The 22,425-nt window shown below is 41.2% G+C and overlaps 2 protein-coding genes across 2 annotated transcripts; one reads left to right on the top strand and one right to left on the bottom strand.

Moving 5' to 3' along the window:
• Window positions 1-4,763: 4,763 nt before the first annotated feature.
• LOC147347195 (olfactory receptor 11A1-like) lies at window positions 4,764-5,732 on the bottom strand. Its single transcript, XM_086370512.1, has one exon. The coding sequence runs from the start codon at window positions 5,730-5,732 to the stop codon at window positions 4,764-4,766; it is 969 nt and encodes a 322-aa protein (XP_086226638.1).
• Window positions 5,733-17,073: 11,341 nt separating this feature from the next.
• LOC147347194 (olfactory receptor 6N2-like) lies at window positions 17,074-18,033 on the top strand. The gene has a single exon (XM_086370576.1). It carries the CDS (start codon window positions 17,074-17,076, stop codon window positions 18,031-18,033), a length of 960 nt encoding a protein of 319 aa, XP_086226702.1.
• The last annotated feature ends 4,392 nt before the right edge of the window (window positions 18,034-22,425 follow it).

Genomic DNA, 22,425 nt, shown 5'->3' with positions numbered 1-22,425 from the left:
GATTTAAGGGCATAGATCTGATAGATAGAGTGCCTGATGAACTATGGAATGAGGTTCGTGACATTATACAGGAGACAGGGATCAAGACCATCCCCATGGAAAAGGAATGCAAAAGAGCAAAATGGCTGTCTGGGGAGGCCTTACAAATAACTGTGAAAAGAAAAGAAGTGAAAAGCAAAGGAGAAAAGGAAAGATATAAACATCTGAATGCAGAGTTCCAAAGAATAGCAAGAAGAGATAAGAAAGCCTTCTTCAGCAATCAATGCAAAGAAATAGAGGAAAACAACAGGACGGGAAAGACTAGAGATCTCTTCAAGAAAATCAGAGATACCAAAGGAACATTTCATGCAAAGATAGGCTTGATAAAAGACAGAAATGGTATGGACCTAACAGAAGCAGAAGATATTAAGAAAAGATGGCAAGAATACACAGAAGAACTGTACAAAAAAGATCTTTATGACCCAGATAATCACGATGATGTGATCACTAACCTAGAGCCAGACATCCTGGAATGTGAAGTCAAGTGGGCCTTAGAAAGCATCACTACGAACAAAGCTAGTGGAGGTGATGGAATTCCAGTTGAGCTATTCCAAATCCTGAAAGATGATGCTATGAAAGTGCTGCACTCAATATGCCAGCAAATTTGGAAAACTCAGCAGTGGCCACAGGACTGGAAAAGGTCAGTTTTCGTTCCAATCCCAAAGAAAGGCAATGCCAAAGAACGCTCAAACTACTGCACAATTGCACTCATCTCACATGCTAGTAAAGTAATGCTCAAAATTCTCCAAGCCAGGCTTCAGCAATACACGAACCGTGAACTTCCTGATGTTCAAGCTGGTTTTAGAAAAGGCAGAGGAACCAGAGATCAAATTGCCAACATCCTCTGGATCATGGAAAAAGCAAGAGAGTTCCAGAAAAACATCTCTTTCTGCTGTATTGACTATGCCAAAGCCTTTGACTGTGTGGATCACAATAAACTGTGGAAAATTCTGAAAGAGATGGGAATGCCAAACCACCTGATCTGCCTCCTGAGAAATTTGTATGCAGGTCAGGAAGCAACAGTTAGAACTGGACTTGGAAAAACAGATTGGTTCCAAATAGGAAAAGGAGTATGTCAAGGCTGTATATTGTCACCCTGTTTATTTAACTTATATGCAGAGTACATCATGAGAAATGCTGGACTGGAAGAAACACAAGCTGGAATCAAGATAACCTCAGATATGCAGATGCACACCACCCTTATGGCAGAAAGTGAAGAGGAACTCAAAAGCCTCTTGATGAAAGTGAAAGTGGAGAGTGAAAAAGCTGACTTAAAGCTCAACATTCAGAAAACGAAGATCATGGCATCACTTCATGGGAAATAGATGGGGAAACAGTGGAAACAGTGTCAGACTTTATTTTGGGGGGCTCCAAAATCACTGCAGATGGTGATTGCAACCATGAAATTAAAAGACGCTTACTCCTTGGAAGGAAAGTTATGACCAACCTAGATAGCATATTCAAAAGCAGAGACATTACTTTGCCAACAAAGGTTCGTCTAGTCAAGTCCATGGTTTTTCCTGTGGTCATGTATGGATGTGAGAGTTGGACTGTGAAGAAGGCTGAGCACCGAAGAATTGATGCTTTTGAACTGTGGTGTTGGAGAAGACTCTTGAAAGTCCCTTGGACTGCAAGGAGAGCCAACCAGTCCATTCTGAAGGAGATCAGCCCTGGGATTTCTTTGGAAGGAATGATGCTAAAGCTGAAACTCCAGTACTTTGGTCACCTCATGCGAAGAGTTGACTCATTGGAAAAGACTCTGATGCTGGGAGGGATTGGGTGCAAGAGGAGAAGGGAATGACAGAGGATGAGATGGCTGGATGGCATCACTGACTCGATGGATGTGAGTCTGAGTGAACTCCGGGAGTTGGTGATGGACAGGGAGGTCTGGTGTGCTGCGATTCATGGGGTATCAAAGAGTCGGACACAACTGAGCGACTGATCTGATCTGATAACAAGAAAAGAATTAACTCAAGGGTCTAAGGTTATAAACATTAAAGCTACTACTTACATTTCTATACACCAACTATATTAATCAATACACTCCCAGGGACACAGTAGGTAAGGGATATGGAAACTTGGCAGCAAGCATTAGCTCAACAAAGAAATCCTCTACTAGTTCTATTTAACAACTTTAACTCTCTGAGAAGCTCTGCATTGTTAGAATATCTTAAGCTTCCTGTGCCTCTCGTGGTTGGGAGGCTGTGAATTTGAACAAATCTGTCAGGCAAGCTAGAAAGTCATCAGAGAGGTTTGAATTGAAACATTCCTATTATGTCCAGGAGACTTATTAACTAGAGTTTCAAGTTGATTTTCTTACAGAGAAGGTGGTGGGGGATAGCCGCTGTAAATGTCAGAAGAGTTGGTGAAAGTCGTGAAATAGCAAAACAGACAGATTTTGGTTTTGGGGTACATGCTCAGGCAGGCCCAGAGGGGCACCCCTTGAGTTCTGGCTCGCCTTGCCCACCAGAACTCTCCCACATGGCCTTGTCATGGGGTGGGGACTCCCGTGCTGGCTCCTGGCACATTAGCACTAAGCCACCTGGGAAACCCATGTCCAACAGGAAGAGAGAATTTTGAGTCTGAGTCATGTCACACAAGAGAGTGACACCTTAGTCTTTCCACAAATGCATACTACCAAAGCATAAAATCAAGCCCCCTTGATTCAAGATAATCATCTATTTCAAGATGATCCTCCGTGACTTGAAACATCTCCTAGAACAAAAATCAATCTTCTTCTTCCAGATCCAATTAAGCTTCTATCTTAATATTAGTTTGTAGTGTTAAGTGCCTGATAATTACCTTTTTTATTGTAATGCAAGTGCCTAACATTAAGCTTTTGATTGACAGGCATTTATTTCAAACACGTTTACCTCAAATAAACATATAGTCAACTACACATTTAAATAAAGAGCTGGGCCACCCCACCCATGAATTCCCCTTTTAGAAAACCTTGGATGGCCTCCATTAACTGAGCACTTGAGTGACCCTGCTTTTCCCTCCCATGCTTTAATTTCTCCTCTTGTGTTTTATTTTCATTGATAAAGAGTAAACCCATGACACCCTAGACACCCCACCCTTGATCCCAATAATGGCAGAGTCCCAGATCCATGCTCTCTCTCTCCCTAAATTCTCTTTGTGTGGCCCCAGGTGTTCATGTAACCTTCAGGACCTATAAGTAATAAACCTTGTTTTTTCCAAATTTCCATAATGATTGTTGCTGAGATGCATCCTGCAATCATAATAGGAACCACAAGGGTCAGCCCAGCCACAGCATTAGCCTTGGTCAGAGAAACGTCTGTAGGGAGAGCCCAAGTGAGTGCCTCAGGCATTCTTAGCTGATGGAATCACTACCCTATCAATAGACTGAGATCGACACAAAATATGTTTATATAAAATACAAGATATAGGGATAGACACCAAACAAAACCATAAGTCAGCAGAAAGTCTAATGTAAAATATAAACCATTCTACAGTGAGCTTAATTTCCCCAAAGTCAAAAGTATGAAAAAAAAATAGAGGAGAAGGACCACTATGAAATAAGGGACTTAAAAACACAACAAGATACAGTGTGAATCTTGTTTACATCCTAATTTTAAGAATTTACTTAAAGATAATTGGAGAAATTTGAACATAGTCTGGGTATTAGATGCCATTGGGGAGGTATTTTTAAATATCATAACATCGGGGTTGGCATGTTTTTTTCTTTAAATGCCTTCATCGATAAAACATACTGAGTACACTTGACCCTTCAACAATACCAAGGCCAGGGGTGACAACTCACTGAGAAATTGAAAATCCACCTATAACTTTGAGTTGGCTCTCTGTACACATGGTTCCCCTGTACATATGAGGTTCCCTATCTACGGATTCAACCAGCCATAAATCCCGTACTTCTGTATTTACTACTAAAAAAAAAAAGTCGGCCTTTAAGTGAAACTGTGCAGTTCAAATCCATGTTGTTCAAGGATCAAATGTATTTGCACATGGAAAACATCGCTACACTTCTCACATAACACAATACTTACACATCTGAAATTTGCTCTAAAGTGTTCCAGAAAAAAAAGGAGCTATAGGCAATAGAAATAGGATTGGCAAATGTTGATATTGATGCTAGATGATGGCTGTATGGGATTTATTATAGTGTTCTATCTACTTTTCTGTATATTTGAAATTTTCTACAATAAAGTAGTTAAACAATTAAATGCATTCAGCTTTAATTTTTTAATATGCTTTCCCTTTAACCTGACAATTCAACTCTTAAGAATTTATTGTAGGAAAATCTAAATGTGAACTATATTTGCATGGTGAAAAAATTAAAAATGACTATGAGCTTTCACAAACAGAGATCACCTAAATCATGTTCAGCTATGCTGAGAATCTCTGAAGAATAAATACATACATATTGGTTAAAATAAAAAGAGGTTCAAGACATAGTCATCAATGAAAAACCACATTACAAACTTCCATGATTCAACTTATCTCTAGGTTTGTTTTGCATTGCTGTTTTCATATATTTGTTTCCTATAGGAAATATTCAAAGCCTATTTGGTAAAGAAATTATAAAATATTAAAGTAAAAAATTTAAAGCACTTTAAAATTATTGCTCTACAATATTCATTTTTAGTATGAGTACAGTAACTATAAAACTTTTCACAGAGAGAAACGTCAAAACAGGACAAAGTTATTTCTACCCAACCAATCCCAAAGTCCAATTAACATATTTACCACCATCCTCCTTCAATCATTTCAGCTTGCTTAACATACAGAAGCATCCACAGTGCCTGCTGAACTTCCTTATTCCTCAGGGTATAAATCACAGGATTGAAGAAAGGGGTGATCACAGTGTAGAGCAAGGCAAAGACCTTCATGAGGAGCTGAGAGTGGACAGCAGAGGGCGCGATGTATAAGACCATGAGAGTACCATAGTATGTGGACACTACAGCTAGGTGGGAGGAGCACGTGGAGAAAGCCTTCCTTCTGCTGGCCCCAGCAGGAACTCTCAGCACAGCCACCACAATCCGGCCATAAGATGTCAGAATCAGTCCAAAAGGAACAGTGAGGCAGACCACAGACAGAATGAATGTTGTCATCTGGGCTACACTGGGATCTGAGCAGGCCAGGCTCATCAAAGGCATGAAGTCACAGTAAAAGTGGTCAATGTGGTTGTGGCCACAGAATCTCAGTTGGGCCATGAGGGCTATAATCACTACACCTACCATGAAGCCAGAGAGCCACACTATGACCACCAGCCCCAAACACCATCTGGGTCCCATCAGGAGAGGGTAGCGGAGCGGGTAGCAGATGGCCAGGTAGCGATCATATGCCATGACAGCCAGTAGGAAGCACTCAGCAGTGGCTAAAGAACCAAAGATAAAGAACTGGAGCAAGCAACCAGCCACAGAGATGGCCGCCTCCTGCAAGAAGCCCTCCAACATCTTGGGCACCACTGAGGAAGTATAGAGGATCTCCAGGAAGGACAGATTAGCCAGGAAGAAATACATGGGTGTGTGGAGCCTCTGAGAGCTAACCACCACCACAATGATTAGCATGTTCCCTAGGATGATGGAAGCGTAGATGACAGTGAACACAATAAAGAGAAGGAGATGCAGCTCAGCTTTGACATAGAAACCAAGAAGGACAAATTCAGTAATAGTTTGGTTTCCTATGGAGACCGTTTCCATGAAGATCATCCAAGTTTCTGCAGTGATTAAGTGACAGATTCTAGTGCTTCTTTGCATCTTCTACACCAAGCCCTAGATAAGTAGAGCTAAAATGAAAAAGATAAAGGTAAGTCTCAAAAACCCCTTTTTAGTTGCTTTTCCAATTCCTTACCTCTGCTGTTTTCCTTAATTGTGCACATATTCAAGACTCAAGAAGTTTGATCAATGATTTAAACTCACAATTTCCAGTCTTCAGAGACCTTAACCTATTAGTTCAATCTAATATTTTTATTAAAGAAGGAAATGGCAACCCACTCCAGTATACTTGTCTGGAGAATCCCATGGACAGAGAAACCTGGCAGGCTACAGTCCACGGGGTCACAAGAGTCAAACACAACTTAGCGACTAAACCACCACCAATATTTTTATGATTTACTAAATTCTACCCTCCTGATCTCTGTAACCAGCCATAGAGCCTTCCTCATGAGCAACAGTATGCTATGCTAAGTCACTTCAGTCATGTCCGACTCTGTGCGACCCCACAGATGGCAGCCTTCCAGGCTCCCCTGTCCCTGGGATTTTCCAGGCAAGAGTACTGGAGTGGGGTGCCATTGCCTTCTCCGGAGCAACAGTGTAATGTCTTTCAAATGCCTGCCTTGTGTCCTATCACAGCTTACAATCAGCTTGTTATAGGAAAAAGAAAAAAAAAAAAAAAACTGTTTTATCTTCCTTGATCACAACCAGCTTCACTGTGAGTGGTTTGGAAATTCTGCCTGATACCCAAGCTTACTATATTGCAGTCATCTTTATCTTAACATTGTCTCTTCATTCCTCAAGCACCTAATCAATTGTTACTTGGAAAATTCCTATGTATTCTCTCTTCATTAGTCTTATAACCTCTTTATCTTAGCACAATTATAACCTTATAGTCTCGAGATTGCCCACTCCCTTAAAAATAATGTTCTTTAAATTCTAATTTCATACAAGATTTTATAATACAAATGTAATAAATAATATGATTGATGAAAGTATAGGTGCTGTGTGATTAGATAGAAAACCAACTCAGACTAGGAACTGAGAGAGTGTGAGAATCAAGATCAGGGAGGCTCCCTGAGGAAGTAATTGTAGCTAAAAAGTTTTGAAGAACAAGTGTCAGCCAGGCAAAGGATAGGAGAGTGAGCATAGCATTCTAGGCAGGAGAGACATAATGGAAAGCAAGGATGTATAATTGAGTGAAGAGCTGAAAATGCCCCTGAGTACCTGCAAGGAAGATCTCATATGCTATCCAAAGCGATGTGTGTGTGTTTATTAAAAATGAGAATGCATCAAATGATTGGAAGCAGAGGGCAAAAATGCAGATATTTGTTGGTGCATGTGTGTGTGTGTGTGTGTATGTGTGTCACAGAATCTGCTAGCAGAAAGTATGAAAAATATGGTTGTCAACTCCACAATAAGACTGTTCTTGGGAGTGTTTTAAAAGTTCAGTCAAGATCTTCCCTGGTGGTCCAGTGATTAAGACTCCAAGCTTCCACTGTTTGGAGGACAGTGGACACTGGGGACACAGGTTGAATCCCTGGCTGGAGAACTAAGATCCCACATGCTGTGTGGGAAAAATAATAATAATAAAATTAAGTTTAAAAAAAATCACTTACATGAAAACTATTTTCAAGTCATAGCATAATCGTGGCTTTTCAGATCACCACATTCCCACTCTATTTTTCAAGGGGTTGAGGAAGTGGGGAGAAAGAAGAAGGAAAAGAGAAGATAGAAGGATGTGAGGATTATAGACAAATGGGAAGGTTTTAGTGGAAGACATTGCAACACTAGGATTCCAGAGGAATGACTTTGAAAAACTGACTTTTTGACTCTCTGGGTTAAACGAAATGTGTTACTAATCAGAGGAAACAACTCCATAAATACCAATTCTTTACCCTTTTATAAAAAGTCTGTGACCTAAGCTGTGAACAATTATACAAAAATAGGAAACTCACCTGCAATAGTCCTTCTAAAGATAAAAATTGTGAAAAGCAGAATATGTGCTAAGATCTTCTGAAGAGTTCAGATTATTGAAGTTTCCCAATTTCAACTCCTCCCTTGAACTCAACCTGAAATAATGCAAGACATTGATTAGAAATGTCACACTTTTCACCCTCCACTCCCCAGAGTCATTCTCTTTTCCACTCTCCATCTCCTTTTCTAGTTTCCCGATTCCTTTGGCTTTTCCACTGTAGGTCCTTCCCTTTATCACAAAAGAGGGCTGACAATTGCCAAGAGGAGAGGGGCCCCTGAGAACCAATTACAAACTGACTAGAGAACAACCTTAAATGAAAAGGAAATATCAGCCCCCTGAGATACCTGTCTTTCTCCAGAGGAGGTTCCTGAACTGTTGGCTTGACCAAAAGTAGAGCAGAAACCAAGGGTTATATGGGAACCCTCCTTTCCATCTACTTGGGGGCTAATGCACTCCACTAAGCATCCCATCCCCCATTCCTAGGCTCTTTCCCCAGAACTTATCACAAAACTCTCCTAAGTTCTCTACAGCATCCCTAAACCACCATGCCCAAGAGTGGTCCTCCCAGAAGACTGCTCTCAACCCTTCCACCCCACACCCAGCTTTCAGACATTTCACCATCCCAGAAAAGTATTTCAATTGAAACAGCCCTGGGGAGTATTTCATGTGGATTTTCAAAGCCTTGCCAATGTTGGGCTGATTTAAGGGGAAGGAAGCTGGCATATTATTACAAAGTAACATCTACATGATTAAATGGCCTTTCAGTGTCCTCCATGCCCAAATGCCTACCTGACAGCTCCTCTCCAATTGTTCCCTTCTGTGAATTCTCCACAGACACCAGGCTGATCTATTGACTTCTCATCCCCAGCAGTGTGTTCAGTCACTTCACTGTCATCCATCTGAGTCAAACCCTTACTTCATTCCCATTTTTTTCCCAACAGACCAACAGAGAAAGCCCCTTTCTCTGAACTACTGTAAGGTCCACTATCTACAGCAACAGTAAATGCTACTACTTTTTTTTTAATTCAATAGCTTAAATCATAGATATAATGCACTCTAACTATAACAATTCAAATAAAATAGCAATCTCTAAAGAAAATGAATACTCTCTCTTTCTCCCCGCAGAACACTCCACCTACCCTGATGAAACCATTGTTTAAATATTGACATCTGTCTTTACATACTTTTCCCTTTACTTATAAAAACATTTGCAAACATAATGCCTCAGCAGGCAGATTCTTTACCATTGCATCACCCAGGAAGCCCTAATATCCCATGATTATTTCCAATGGTGCCAAAGAGCTCTACGATATTTGTTAAACAGAAAAAAAAATCAAGTACAAAATAGTATGCTTAGTGTGTTCCATTCTCATTTGTATAAAAAAGTAAAATAAACCACTCACATCTGTTTCTGTGGACATAATCAAGAAATTGAGACAATGCTGAGACCTGGGATCCTTTGCTGCAATACTGCAAAGCTTACACCTGGACACACCTCTCTTCCAGCTACAAAATACAAAGAAATTATATGGGACTAAAAATTACTGTGTGCATGCACAGTTGGGGCAAATTCTAGACCAAAAAATACAAAAGTCCCAACTGCCATTTCTGAAGAGATGGAAGCAAAAACTAGGTATTGGGAGCAAAAACAGGGTACTGCACATGCCCTCCTGCACTCAACACCACAAAAGGGTGGGCAAACCACCTAAGCCACACCTCGAGCCCAAGCCCTGGACACACTCCTTGTTGTTAGTCACTACATCGTGTCCAACTTTCTGTGGCCCCATGCACTGTAGCACACCAGGCTCCTCTGTCCTACACTATCTTCTAAAGTTTTCTCAAATTCATGTCCATTGAGTTGATCCATTAGTTAATTAGCATCAACTAACCAAGATGATTAGATGAGACCTAACCATCTCATCCTCTGCTGCTCCTTCTCCTTTTGCCTTCAATCTTTCCCAGCATCAGGATCTTTTCCAATGAGTCGGCTCTTTGCATCAGGTGGCCAACGTACTTTGGAGCTTCAGCTTCAGCAACAGTCCTTCCAATGAATAATCAGGGCTAATTTCCTTTAGGATTGACTGGTTTGGTCTCCTGGCAGTACAAGGGACTCTCAAGAGTTTCTCCAGCAACACTATTTGAAAGCATCAATTCTTCGGTGCTCAACCTTCCTTATGGACCAACTCTCACATCCGTACATGACTATTGGGAAAACACTCCTACCCTCAGCCATGTAAGGAATGAGCTCGCCCCTCCACTGGGACAAGCAAGGGAACATGTTACTTGCTTTCTCTCCCTCCTGCAGCTGGCACAGGAGCCCCAATAAAGCCTTGCCTGAATTTCTTGTCTGATCTGTAGTCAGTTTCTATTGACTGTGGAAGGCCAAGAACCTGGTTAGCATCAAAACTACTAATTCTTGCTACTGGGGATTTGGGGTGATATACATGATTTTTATTTTCATACATTTTTTGTTTTTTCCCATATAAAAACTTTACCATGTTTAAATTTTTTATGTGTTTGCCAATTACCATACAAATTGCTCTTTAAATTTATTTTCTATTTATCACCTTCAACAACCAAGATCAAAACCCTGGCCTGTTCACTGCTCTCTCTGCTATATGCTTACTTCCTAGGACACAATAAGAAAAGAAAAAACACACAAGGGAAATGAGGAGGAGGACAAGGCATCAGACAAGCTTTGGGGGATTTTCCAATACCAAAAATGTTGACCCTCATGCAGCAATGAATTGAAAACGTTATAGAATGAAAAAAACAGCATATTCATTGTAATGATTATTCAAACTTGATGGGACTTTTCCTGTCCCATCACAAACTGTACTTGGGAGAATTTCCTCAAGCCCTCATTAGTGAATTCAGGCAAGTTGCTGTTACCTTTCCCCTCCTTAACTCTCTTTACTCCCACAGAGGAAGGTCTTCCCTAAAGCCCGAAAAGAAATGTTTGTGTTCAACAAAAGCATAAGAAGTGGGCACTGGGGACTTCCCTGGTGATCCAATGACTAAGACTCCACGCTCCCAGTGCAGAGGGTCCAGGATCTATTCCTGGTCAGGGAACAAGACCCCACATGCTGCAACTAAGACTCGGTGCAGCCAAATAAATATATCATTGCTGTTGTTTGGTCTCTCAGTTGTGTCTGACTCTTTGAGGCCCCATAGACTGTGGCTCACCAGTCTCCTCTGTCCATGAGATTTCCCAGTCAAGAATACTGGAGTGGGTTGCCATTCCTTCTCCAGGGGATCTTCCTGACCCAGTGCTCGAACCTGCATCTCCTGCATTGCAGAAAGGTTCTTTACCGTTGAGCCACCAGGGAAGCCCAAATAAATAAAAAAAACATAAAAAAATTATAACCTTAAAAAAAAAAGGTGGGCATTGGACACACTCTTATTACTAACAGTCATTACTGACTGTACAGGACTCTGTGTGAAGAGTGATCTTCTTCAGTGGCTCTAGATCGAACAATATGACACCAAGAAATTCTGGAATCAACAGCCTCAGAGCTAACATTCCAGACAGCAGAAGAGGAAACCTGGTCCCCATCAGCCTGCTCCATACACAGAGAGGCAGATGTGGTCCTTCTACAGGGAATTGTCTGCACTGGCAGGGCTTTCTGACTCTAAGGGAACAGTGTGACCGCTGGGCTCCTGATACCAATCATCTCTGTGAGTCACCTTAGGGTGTGTGGGTCTCAGGGAGTACAGTTCCCCTGAGGAAAAAAGACACACCAACAACACTTCCCTTCACAGGGCAGTCACCTCAGAGCATGGAGGCTCAAATCTGGAAAATAAACTATACATGCTTCTGAAGATTCCATGGTTTTCCAGAGACCCTGACCCCCTAAGGAAGACATGCTTCTGAAAAGGGAGCTGGGAGAAGAGGACACAGGGAGCTCCTCTCCAACACCACCTCTCTCAGTTGGACTTTGTTACTGTTTTTCCTAAGACAGAAGCTGCACCCTACCTCTTTGTCCCACAGAACCAACTGATGCATCTTTCCGGTCCTCTTTCCCATCATTGGTGAGTGCTATCTTCTCCTGCCCTGATGCCCAAGGCAATGAGGGTCAGTGTCTTTGGTCATGTAAAAAGAATTAGGAATGGAAAGTTAGAGTGTAACTAATGATAGTGAGCCAGATCTTCTCTCTTAGTCAGAATTCAGTTGCATTATCCCTATTTTAAAGGCTTCGGCAGTGGCTGACAGAATCTGCCTGCAATGCAGAAGCTTCAGGAGACTCAAATTTGATCCCTGGGTGGGGAAGATCCCCTGGAGGAGGACATGGCAACCCACTCCAATATTCTTGCCTGGAAAATCCCATGGACAGAAGAGTCTGGAGGGCTACAGTCCATAGGGTCGCAAAGAGTCGGACATGACTGAAGTGACTTAGCATGCATCCCTATTTTAAAAAGAAAGAAAAGGGGTAGGGGAAGGAAGGGAGGAAAACTTAAATTCAAAATAGCCGAGATAGGACACTCCAAAAGTAACCTGAAGCTTCACTGAATAGCAGAATGGTGTAGAGTATTTCTCTCTCTCTTTAGAAATAGAGAATAAATGTCCGGAGTGATGGATGAGAGAAAAGTATTCTTTATCAGCTGCTGAAGTAGAGAGAGAGATGGAGAAGGTGGAGCACCTAGAGTTGTTCATTTCTGAATCATACTCAGCTTCTCAGAGACAGCTGAACACCAACCTGCTGTTTGACCTCTACCTGATATTTTTAAAGACTGACCATTTTCATATATATCCCTCTGACTCAACTTTGTCCATAACTTCACAAAGGGCAGTGACACAGTCAATGGCTCTAACTCAATAATATTTTAAATTTTATTTTCAATAAAATTATATGTTTGCCTGTTTTTTAAATTAAATAATAAATGAGGGTAAGAAAAGGAAAATATTTATATTGGTTTGACATTTTTCAAGAGTCTTTATAGTTAGGATTAGAGATGATTTGTCCAAAGTTTCAGAAGAAACCTTGACTCAAAAAATTAAATGAATTCTTTAAGATGACCAAATGAGAGATGATAGATGCCATTTCTTAATTCCTGGCCCAAATTCTAGGCATAAATATTGTGATACCAGCAACTACAAGCACAGCCTCTTGGTGGTAAGAGGAAGGGGACCACTACTTATTTGACCACAAAGTTTATGGAAGCATAGAGTCTGTTTTACTCCCCCTATACATTCTCACTCATTCCCATTCTGGAAAATAAAATACAGTAAGGAATATCATAGATTTATACAGGGAAAAACAATAGTATTGTGAACACTGGTTCCAGGGTACAAAGATAAAATATAAATATGCTGCCATCAGTTCTGTTGTTCAGAATCCAGCACGGATGAAAAGAGATGAGATTGTTCCAAGACCCTTCCTCTCTGGGCTGCGGAACACTTATTATAGGTGAAGTTTATTGCATCAGAATTTCCAGGTCCAGTTGCCATTCTTCTGAACTGTATAGCTCTCTGAACAGTAAGAATTCAGGATTATTTCACTAGTCCCTGGACTAGAACATTTGGCTGAGACTTCATAAATGAATCAAAAACAATGGTTGCTGTTTTACAAAACACAGGGGAGGATGCCAAGCATGAGCAAAGGCACTGAGGCAGAAAGGAATCTAGGGTTTGGGGCAAAATAAGGAAAGCTGCCTAAAATGGCCCCCAACCTTTAGATTCTCTAAATGTTAAATGTGCATCAGTGATTGCTGATATATGAATATAATATACTAAGACTCAACGTATGGACTGCAAATGTACAGCAGTTGTATTTTTATGGTTACTGCCATACACCGTGCTCTGCTTACTGCCTCCCTTTCCACTGGGTCACCAACTGCCTAATGACCCTGAGTCAGATTCCCTAATTTGTCAGTCATGTTTATGTTTCAAAGTGTTCTCTGGCTATTAAGACATTCACTTTTCCTTTGCTTCTATTAGGGTGAAACTTTGCACACAAATCCCTGTTAGTTTTTGTTCCAATCACATTTTCATATCAATGTTCCTTTTTAATAACCCCAGCCAACAGCCAGTCCTAGATCTGCTCTTAGCTCTGCTAGCAGTAAAAGGGAGAGAGCCTGGTCTGCTCACATGACCCCCATTTTTCCCCCATATCTACTTTTTCTGGTCAGGCAGGTAAGGAAATAGATAAATATGCTGGTAAGGTTGCATCCTCTTCTTGGTTGGAACTTTGGCTCAAGCCAAAGTTAATTTAAACAGAAGTCGAGCAGCTCCCTTAAGCCTTGGCCATCCACTCAGTTTCGTCTTGCCAGTTGACTCCCAACTGAGAGCCTCATACAAAATTCCTGATGCCCCAAACTCTTTGCCCGATGATCCAGTATGGGCCCAAATGCATCAGCTCTCTATAACCCTGACTCTGGAACCTGTACCTACACACGGATTGTCTTCATTCCAGTGGGAAATCAATAATTCAGGGAAGCAAGGTCTGTTTCTTCTCTGCCAGGAGGTCTCACTGTATCACCTCTCCCAAAGCTCCTCCCCTAGCCCCATCAGTATCTGCTGGTGGGTGAGCGACCAGTGAGGAAATCAGAAGTCAGTGTCTTTTCTCTGCAGGTCTTACTTTTCCTTCAGGGGAAGAAAGGAGTTGACTTAGGGAAGAAGACTGTTGGAAGGTCAGAGATGGAGATAGCCTGTCCGTGCAAGCAAGCCCTGCCTTCCCCGCAAAAATGACCCACCCCTTCCTCCCAGCCCTTACCTTAATCAAAGCCCTAGGGAACTCCTCAGTGTCAGTTCATGCCTCCGTGCATTGGCAAACACCCTGCTCTTTGATACCTAAAAACTCCTTTGTATTCATAAAGACTGATGTTGAATTTGACCTTTTCTGTGAAACCTTTCTCTGCTTCTAAAAAGTCAGATCCTTCAACTGCAGTGGTTTCCTTAAGGTCCTTTAACTAGCCCATGTTTATAACACTTACCAAAATACTTCATGAAACATCTGTTTATATCTAGATTTCTACTATTAGACATGAGCTCCTTGAAGTCAGAAGCTCAATGGTAATCATAGATAAGTAAAAATTTGGGGCTGGAGAGAGTGAAGAGGAAGAGTGTTTTCTTCTGACATAAATCTCTCAGCAGTTCTTACTGGGAGAAAACAGACACAGAAAGTTTGTATTTAGAATGAGCTCTGGGGAAATAGGAATAATCCCACTGGCAAACTTAAAAATACACTTTCTTAGACAGGTGGTATAGAACACATGTTTCAGGGTCTGCAAAAGAATGCCAATCCAAGGAATTGGAACCTGATATAATGTATTATAGGAATCACAGGCAAAAGATTGATGGAATGAAAACTGTGTCCAAAAAAAAAAAAAAAAAACTGTGTCCAGGAAAATCCATCTGGCAGGGAATTCTGGACACTTTGGAAGAGAAAGAAGCTGGATAACAATTAGCAAGCAGCTTTGATGGTGTATCTATTCATTCCTCCACCTGACACTTAGTTTTTACTGCTCTGTCTTCCATGCTGTATCCCAGGTTTTGAGAATAAAACCTTGAATAAAGTAGAGCTCCCAACTTCAAGGGATTTAATAGTAGATCTGAGTAAATCTTAAATACTGAGATTTAATAGTAGACATAAACAGAAAATACATAATATAGACATAAACAGATATATCACAAAGCACTTTAGTAAGTATTGACATGGGGGCAAAGAAAGAGAGAGGGGAAGAAGGGAGTCATTGAACATTAATCCATATTTGCAGCATGAGAAACCTGATGGGTGGTAGTGTCATGAACAAAGGAGATGGTACTAAGCCTGAATCAGGAGATGGCAGTGGAAGAATGGAAAGTAAAGGATGGACAGTTCAGAAATTTCTTTTTATGGTTTCAAGTGTGCATTTGTCTTTGCATGTGTATGTGTGTATAAATACATAAATGAAAATACTTCAAAAGTTAACATTCCAATATAAATAATGTTTCTCACACTGACTGGAAAATATTCAGATGATTCTTAATTTCTTTTTAATATTTGTCAATTTTCTCTAGTTTTTCTCAACTAACTCAATGCATTCTTTTTTAATACTTATTTATTTATTTGACTATGCCAGGACTTGGTTGCAACCTGAAGGATCTTTATCAACTAACTTATTTCTGACATCAAAATAAAATAAATATTTTAATAGCAAAATAAAATATCCCTCTTGATATTGAAATTGTATTTATTATGAAGTGGTGACACAAAAATTTACATTTAAGAAGTCACTGGTAATCTATATCTTGGGCATACATACCAGATCATATTGAATATTAGATTTTGCATCACACCTTTACATTGTGTCAAAACAATTTCTCGTGTATTTTGTTTATTTCATGTATTTTAATGTATAGCATAATTAATCTTACTCCTAATGTTGAATATATTTGATATTTCCATTTTTAGAGCACTTCAAATGAAGACACCTGCAAGATGCGGAAAATATGTAAAACGCACAGCTCAGTAATGTCAGTGCTATCACCTTCATCCATGCCAATGAACTTCAGCTGTGCAAACCTGCGTATCCTCTGAGCCTTGCTTTTGTGATTAGTTTGGATTTAAGCACATGTCTATAACAGTTGTTTCCTTTCAAGGATCTTAACCCATCCCCAAATTCCCATCTGGGAATCCAAGCCTACGTTTACTCTTCACGTTAAACTATATTCCACTCCTTACCCTCCACTGAGCAAGAAGAGCTCTCCTACTCTGCCTTTGATTCTCAGAATCAGAGTCTCCATGAAGGGCCTCTATCCAGTCTTGTGCTGGAATCTGTACAAAGGTAAACACACTCACTACTCCCCACCTTCTGAGATCTGATGGCAAAAGACAGAGCTACTGTCCAGAGCAGGAAGATAGAAGATCAGTAATATCCCATATCTTCTGCAAGCCTGAAGGTTAAAGATTCTTGGGATCAGAGAGCTCAAGGATACACACTAACCAGTCCTTGGAAATATTAAGTTAAATAATATAAACTTCCTGGTCTGACGTCCAAAAAAGTTGATATCTACAATAATATGCAATTCAACCTATGCTTAGGGACAGCGTGGCTCCATGTTCACTCTAGTTAGAGCCACAGCTGAGTCCTCTCCTGTAATCTTTCTAAAGAGAATTCCTGGGAAATGTGGCATTTTAGGACCTATTTCAATGAGGAGAAAGAGAGAGTGTCTTGAATATTTAGTAACCCTACTTTTGAAGAAGTAGAGTGCTCTCTGCTTTGGAGAAGCTCTGAGGCAGTCAAAGGGTGAATTAAAAGGAATACTGGGAGTGTGTGGAGTCCAGATGGTGTAATAAAGCTGGAGAGGAAACCATGTAACTTAAGACATCTCAAGATCTTTATATGTCTCCTCCATGCCCAGTTGACCCACCAAGCTGAATGGAAAGAGCCAACCGCACCTTGGTCACTCAATTTATCTTCATGAGATTTTCCAACTCTCCACTTCTGCAGCTGCTCTTCTTCTCCCTCTTTCTCCTGGTCTACCTCTTATCCCTGGTGGGCAATGGGCTCATTGTGCTCATTGTGGCCCTGGACGGACGCCTCCACACTCCCATGTACTTCTTTATCTGCAACCTCTCCTTGGTAGAGCTCTGGTACACCACAGTCACCGTGCCCAAAATGCTGGCCAACTTTCTCAGTTCCCAAGGGGTCATCTCAGTTCCCAGCTGCATCACCCAGTACTACTTCTTCTTCTCTTTGGCTGCCACAGAACTCTTCTTTCTCACTACCATGGCCTATGACCGCTATGCAGCCATCTGCCGACCACTCCACTACCCACTTCTGCTCAGCCCTCAAACGTGTGGTACCCTGGCTGGCGTCTGCTGGTGTGTGGGATTCCTCTGCCCCATGTTCCCTTCATTCCTCCTTACACAGATCTCCTTCTGCACCCCCAACCAGATCAACCACTTCTTCTGTGACGCTGACCAGATTTTCCGCCTTTCTTGCACAGACACATACGCCATCCAAGCCGTGGGCTATGCTTTTAGCACTGTCATTATCCTAGGGGCCCTGGTCTTCACCATGGCTTCCTATGCCCACATCCTGGCCACAATTCTAGCCATGGCCTCAGCTGCTGCTCAGCACAAGGCCTTTTCCACATGCACAGCGCATCTTTCCGTGGTCACCATCTACTTTGGCACTCTCATATTCATGTATGTCCGCCCTGCTGTTAGGTATGAGTCAAGTATCAACAAGATTGTGGCTATTTTCTACTCAGTCATCACTCCCCTTCTCAATCCTCTCATCTATACACTCCGTAACAAGGATGTCAAGGAAGCTCTGAAAGTCTTGGTGTCCCGGATGAAAAAGGTCTACCACTCAAGCGGGGAAACAAAGTGATGGAGCCACAGGAAAAGCAGAGAGAGCAAAGCTGGTGGGGTATCCAGCAGAAAATAACTCCTAGTCATTGAATTTTACCTGTGCAAGGTAACTTTTTTAATCATTAAGCTTAGCTTTTTATTTATTTATTTTTTTAATTTTTGGTTCCACTGTTTTCATTGCTTTGTGCAGCCTTTCTCTAGTTGCAACAAGTAGGGCTTGCTCTTGCCAGTGCACTGGCTTCTCATGGCAGTGGCTTCTCTTGTTCTGGAGCACAGGCTCTAGGCGCAGGAGCTTCAGTGGTTGCAGTGCATGGGCTCAGTAGTTGCTCGCAGGCTCTAGAGCTCAGGCTCAGTAGTTCTGCCACACCCACTTTAGTTGCCCCAAGCATGAGGAATCTTCCCAGAATAGGGATTGAGCAAGTGTCCCTGCATTGGTAGGCAGACTCCCACCCAGGGAAGTCCAGTCATTAAATCTATATATTTGCTCTGGGGAGTTATCTGTGGCACATTTTAAGTGAAACAGTTGCTCCTCCTGCCACCCAGCATGTCCATTTTTGCCTATTCTTTCCATTGCTCAGCTTCTCCAGAGGAGTGAATACTCTCATGTTCATATAAAGTGCTGGGAAATCGCACGTGGTTTGTAGTCTGTACATCTGGGTTGGACATCCAGCTCCTTCACTTGCTATCAGGCAGGTAACCAAAGAACATAAAATCCTTTTCAGTTCTCTCAGAGAGAAGTTCTGATGTTCAGTAGACTTAATAACATGCAAAGCAGTGAATGAAGAAATGATGCAAAGCCGAAGAATTGATGCTTTTGAACTGTGGTGTTGGAGAAGACTCTTGAGAGTCCCTTGGACTGCAAAGAGATCCAACCAGTCCATCCTAAAGGAAATCAGTCCTGAATATTCATTGAAAGTACTGATATTGAAGCTGAAACTCCAATACTTTGGCCACCTGATATGAAGAACCGACTCATTGGAAAAAACCCTAATGCTGGGAAAGATTGAAGGCGGGAGGAGAAGGGGACAACAGAGGATGAGATGGTTGGGTGGCATCACTGACGCCAGGGACATGAGTTTGAGTAGGCTCCAGGAGTTGGTGATGGACAGGGAAGCCTGGTGTACTGCAGTCCATGGGGTCGCAAAGAGTCAGACACGGCTGAGTGACTGAACTGAAAGCAGTGAACAAGTGCTGGTTTATTAGATTAGATTGGCATGTAGTTTTCTTTCCTTGTAGTGCTGTTATGCGCTGGACTGTGTGTGACCACCTCTCTCACCCCCAGAAAAATTCATATGTTGAAACCCTAATGACCAATGCCTCAGAATGAGGCTGTATCTGGAGACAGCATCTTTAAAGAGATGATTAAGGATAAATGAGTTACCTGGAATGGGGCCTAATCCAATATGACTACTAATATCCTTTTAAGAAGAGGCAACCAGGACACAGATATACAGAGGGAAAACCAGTGTCTTAATACATAGGAGAAGACAGCCTTCTATAAGCAATGAGAGTAGACTCAAGAAACTAACCTTGCCAACACTTGGATCTCCAGACTCCTGTGGAGTCTGTGAGATAATGAATCTTTTTATTTAATCCATCCCATCTGTGATACTTTGTTGCTGCTGCTGCTGCTAAGTCGCTTCAGTCGTGTCCAACTCTGTGTGACCCACAGACGGCAGCCCACCAGGCTTCCCGTCCCTGGGATTCTCCAGGCAAGAACACTAGAGTGGGTTGCTATTTCCTTCTCCAATGCATGAAAAGTGAAAAGTGAAAGTGAAGTCGCTCAGTCGTGTCTGACTCTTAACGACCCCATGGACTGCAGCCTACCAGGCTCCTCCATTCATGGGATTCTCCAGGCAAGAATACTGGAGTGGGGTGCCATTGCCTTCTCCGTTATGGCACCCCAAATAAAGTTTGCCTGTTATTTTCTTTTTTATTGAAGTTTAATTGATTTAAAATGTTATGTTAGTTTCAGGTGCACAGTAAAATGATTCATATATAGATATATAGATATATATATACAGTCTTTTTCAGATTCTTTTCCCTTAAAGGTTATTACAAAATAGTGAGTACAGTTCCTTGTGCTATACAATAGATTCTTTGTAGGTTATCTATTTTACATACAATAGTGTGTATATGTTAATAGCAAACTCCTAATTTTCCCTCCCCTCCTTTCCCCTTTGGTAGCCATAAGTCTGTTTTCTATGTCTGTGAGTGTATTTCTGTTTTGTATAGATATTCATTTGTATCATTTTTTAAATTCCACATATAAGCAATATTATATAATATTTGTCTTTGTCTGGCTTACTTAGTATGATAATCTCTAGGGTCCATCCATGTTGCTGCAAATGGCATTATTTCATCCCTTTTTTGGCTGAGTAATATTCCTGTGTGTGTGTGTGTGTGTGTGTGTACTACATCTATATCCATTTATCTGTTGATGGACACTTAGGTTTCCTCCATTTCTTGACAATTGTAAATAATGCTGCTATGATCATGGGTGCATGTATCTTTTTAGTGTTTTGATTCAGTTTGGTTTGGTTTGGTTTGGTTTGGATATATACCCAGGAGTGGAACTGCTGGGTCATAGTTCTATTTGTAGTTTTTTGAGAAACCTCTGTACTGTTTTCCATAGTGGCTGCACCAGTTACATTCTCACCTCAGTGTACAAGGGTTCTCTTTCTCCATATCCTCACCAACATTTGCTGTTTGTGTTCTTTTTGATTACAGTCATTCCAATAGATGTGAGGTGATAGGTCATTGTGTTTCAGGTTTGCATTTCCCTGATAATTAGCAATATTAAGCATCTTTTTATGTGCCTGATGGCCATCTGCATTTCCTCTTTGGAAAAAATGTCTCTTCAATTCATCTGCCCATTTTTTAATTGGGTTAGTTTTTTGATATTATGGGAGAGCTACGAAAAACAATAGCCCTGGACATTTTCTCTGATATGCTCTTGACAGGTCACCCTACAATTTCTGCAACCTAAGAAACAGACTTTAAAATAACACATTAATTGGTTGTGTGAAGAGCACTTCCCTTTGGAAAGTCAAATATGCTTGGAGACTCAGGTCCTCAGAGACATGAAAGAGACACCAAATTGAACAGTACCTTCCTCGGGAGGGATCCACTGTGTAGAGAAAGGAGAAAATAAGCAAGTCATCAAAGACCATCTGCCTTTATCACTGGCTGTTTCTTCAAATAAAAAGAAAGAATTCTGATAGCATCTCCTGAAAAACACTGAAAGAGCCACTAAGGTGGAATGAACCAAGGACTCTCGAACTGCAAAAGGACACCAGTGTGTGAGCTTGTATTTTTAATAGATGTTCCTGAATATGGTTTTACGTTTGCAAAGAATTTAGATGTGTGCTTCTATTATATATCTGGGTGTATTTATATTCCTAGGTTAAATGTATTTTCACATTCATTGTTATTTGTAGTGATATTTGTGTGTATATACAATACATGATTTATTTGTGACCTTAGCTGACTCTAGCATCTGAGGATATTGGACTATTTTTCTGTGCTTGTGTTTAGAAATGTACTATGTTAGTGTGTGGATCTGTGAAGTTTACACGTGTGGCTTGGGTTTTTGCATACATATTAAGATAAATAGAGATGAGGTTTGAGGGCTGTAAAATGCAAAAATAAGCAACCAGGAAGGACCTTGTCATCTCCTTCCTGAGTATCTTTAAAAACTAGAGCGATTCTCACTCCTTTGGATAATTAACAGTTTAACTGCCTATAAGAGAGAGAATCTTTCCAATTTCTTCTCTCCCCTTTGAAAACCATGAAATTTATCTCATTGCCATTAGATAGGAAACTGAGAAAAAAAATAGAGAAAGGTTGAGTGGATCTGGTAACTGAAGAAAGAGTTGAAGTTGGGGGGCGGGGGGTGGGGAACTATACGTAAATTGTGTGAGAGGGGAGACAAATTGAGAGGCATGGAAAAAGGAAACATGTGAAAGAAGGAAAGTAAAAGACAAAATAGAAGGACTCAAAAAGGAAAAAACACAGAGAAAATTCCGACTAAATTGGGATTTTTCATGCCCTCCCTGAACATGGAACACATCTAACTTTGAGGAGGGAAATATCTGCTGGGAGGGAAAATTCTGTCCCCAGCACTGTGGGAAGGATGAGCAAGGGAGAAAAGAGTAAAAAGGAGGCTAGAATGATCCAGCCCTCATCCCTGGAGTAACTGAAAACAGAATTCAGTGTGTTGTTATGAAAGGCGGGCACCACCAGGGAGAAGTCAGGTGAGGGAGTTAGGCACAGAGCCGCACTATTCACCCAGGGTTCCAAGAGCCAGCAAGAGTCTAATATGGACTCAAGGCTGTGCTGCCTCAAAGGCCATGAAAGTCTAAAAGACAGAAGTTCCAATGCTTTGCTCAGATACAAGAAGAGGTCATCT

Source organism: Bos grunniens, chromosome 23, assembly GCF_055505025.1.
Source record: "Bos grunniens cultivar Pamir isolate PY7600 chromosome 23, Bosgru_T2T1.0, whole genome shotgun sequence".
NCBI lineage: Eukaryota > Metazoa > Chordata > Mammalia > Artiodactyla > Bovidae > Bos > Bos grunniens.
The sequence above is the reverse complement of the archived record's forward strand: the minus strand, read 5'-3'. Positions and strand labels throughout refer to the sequence as shown.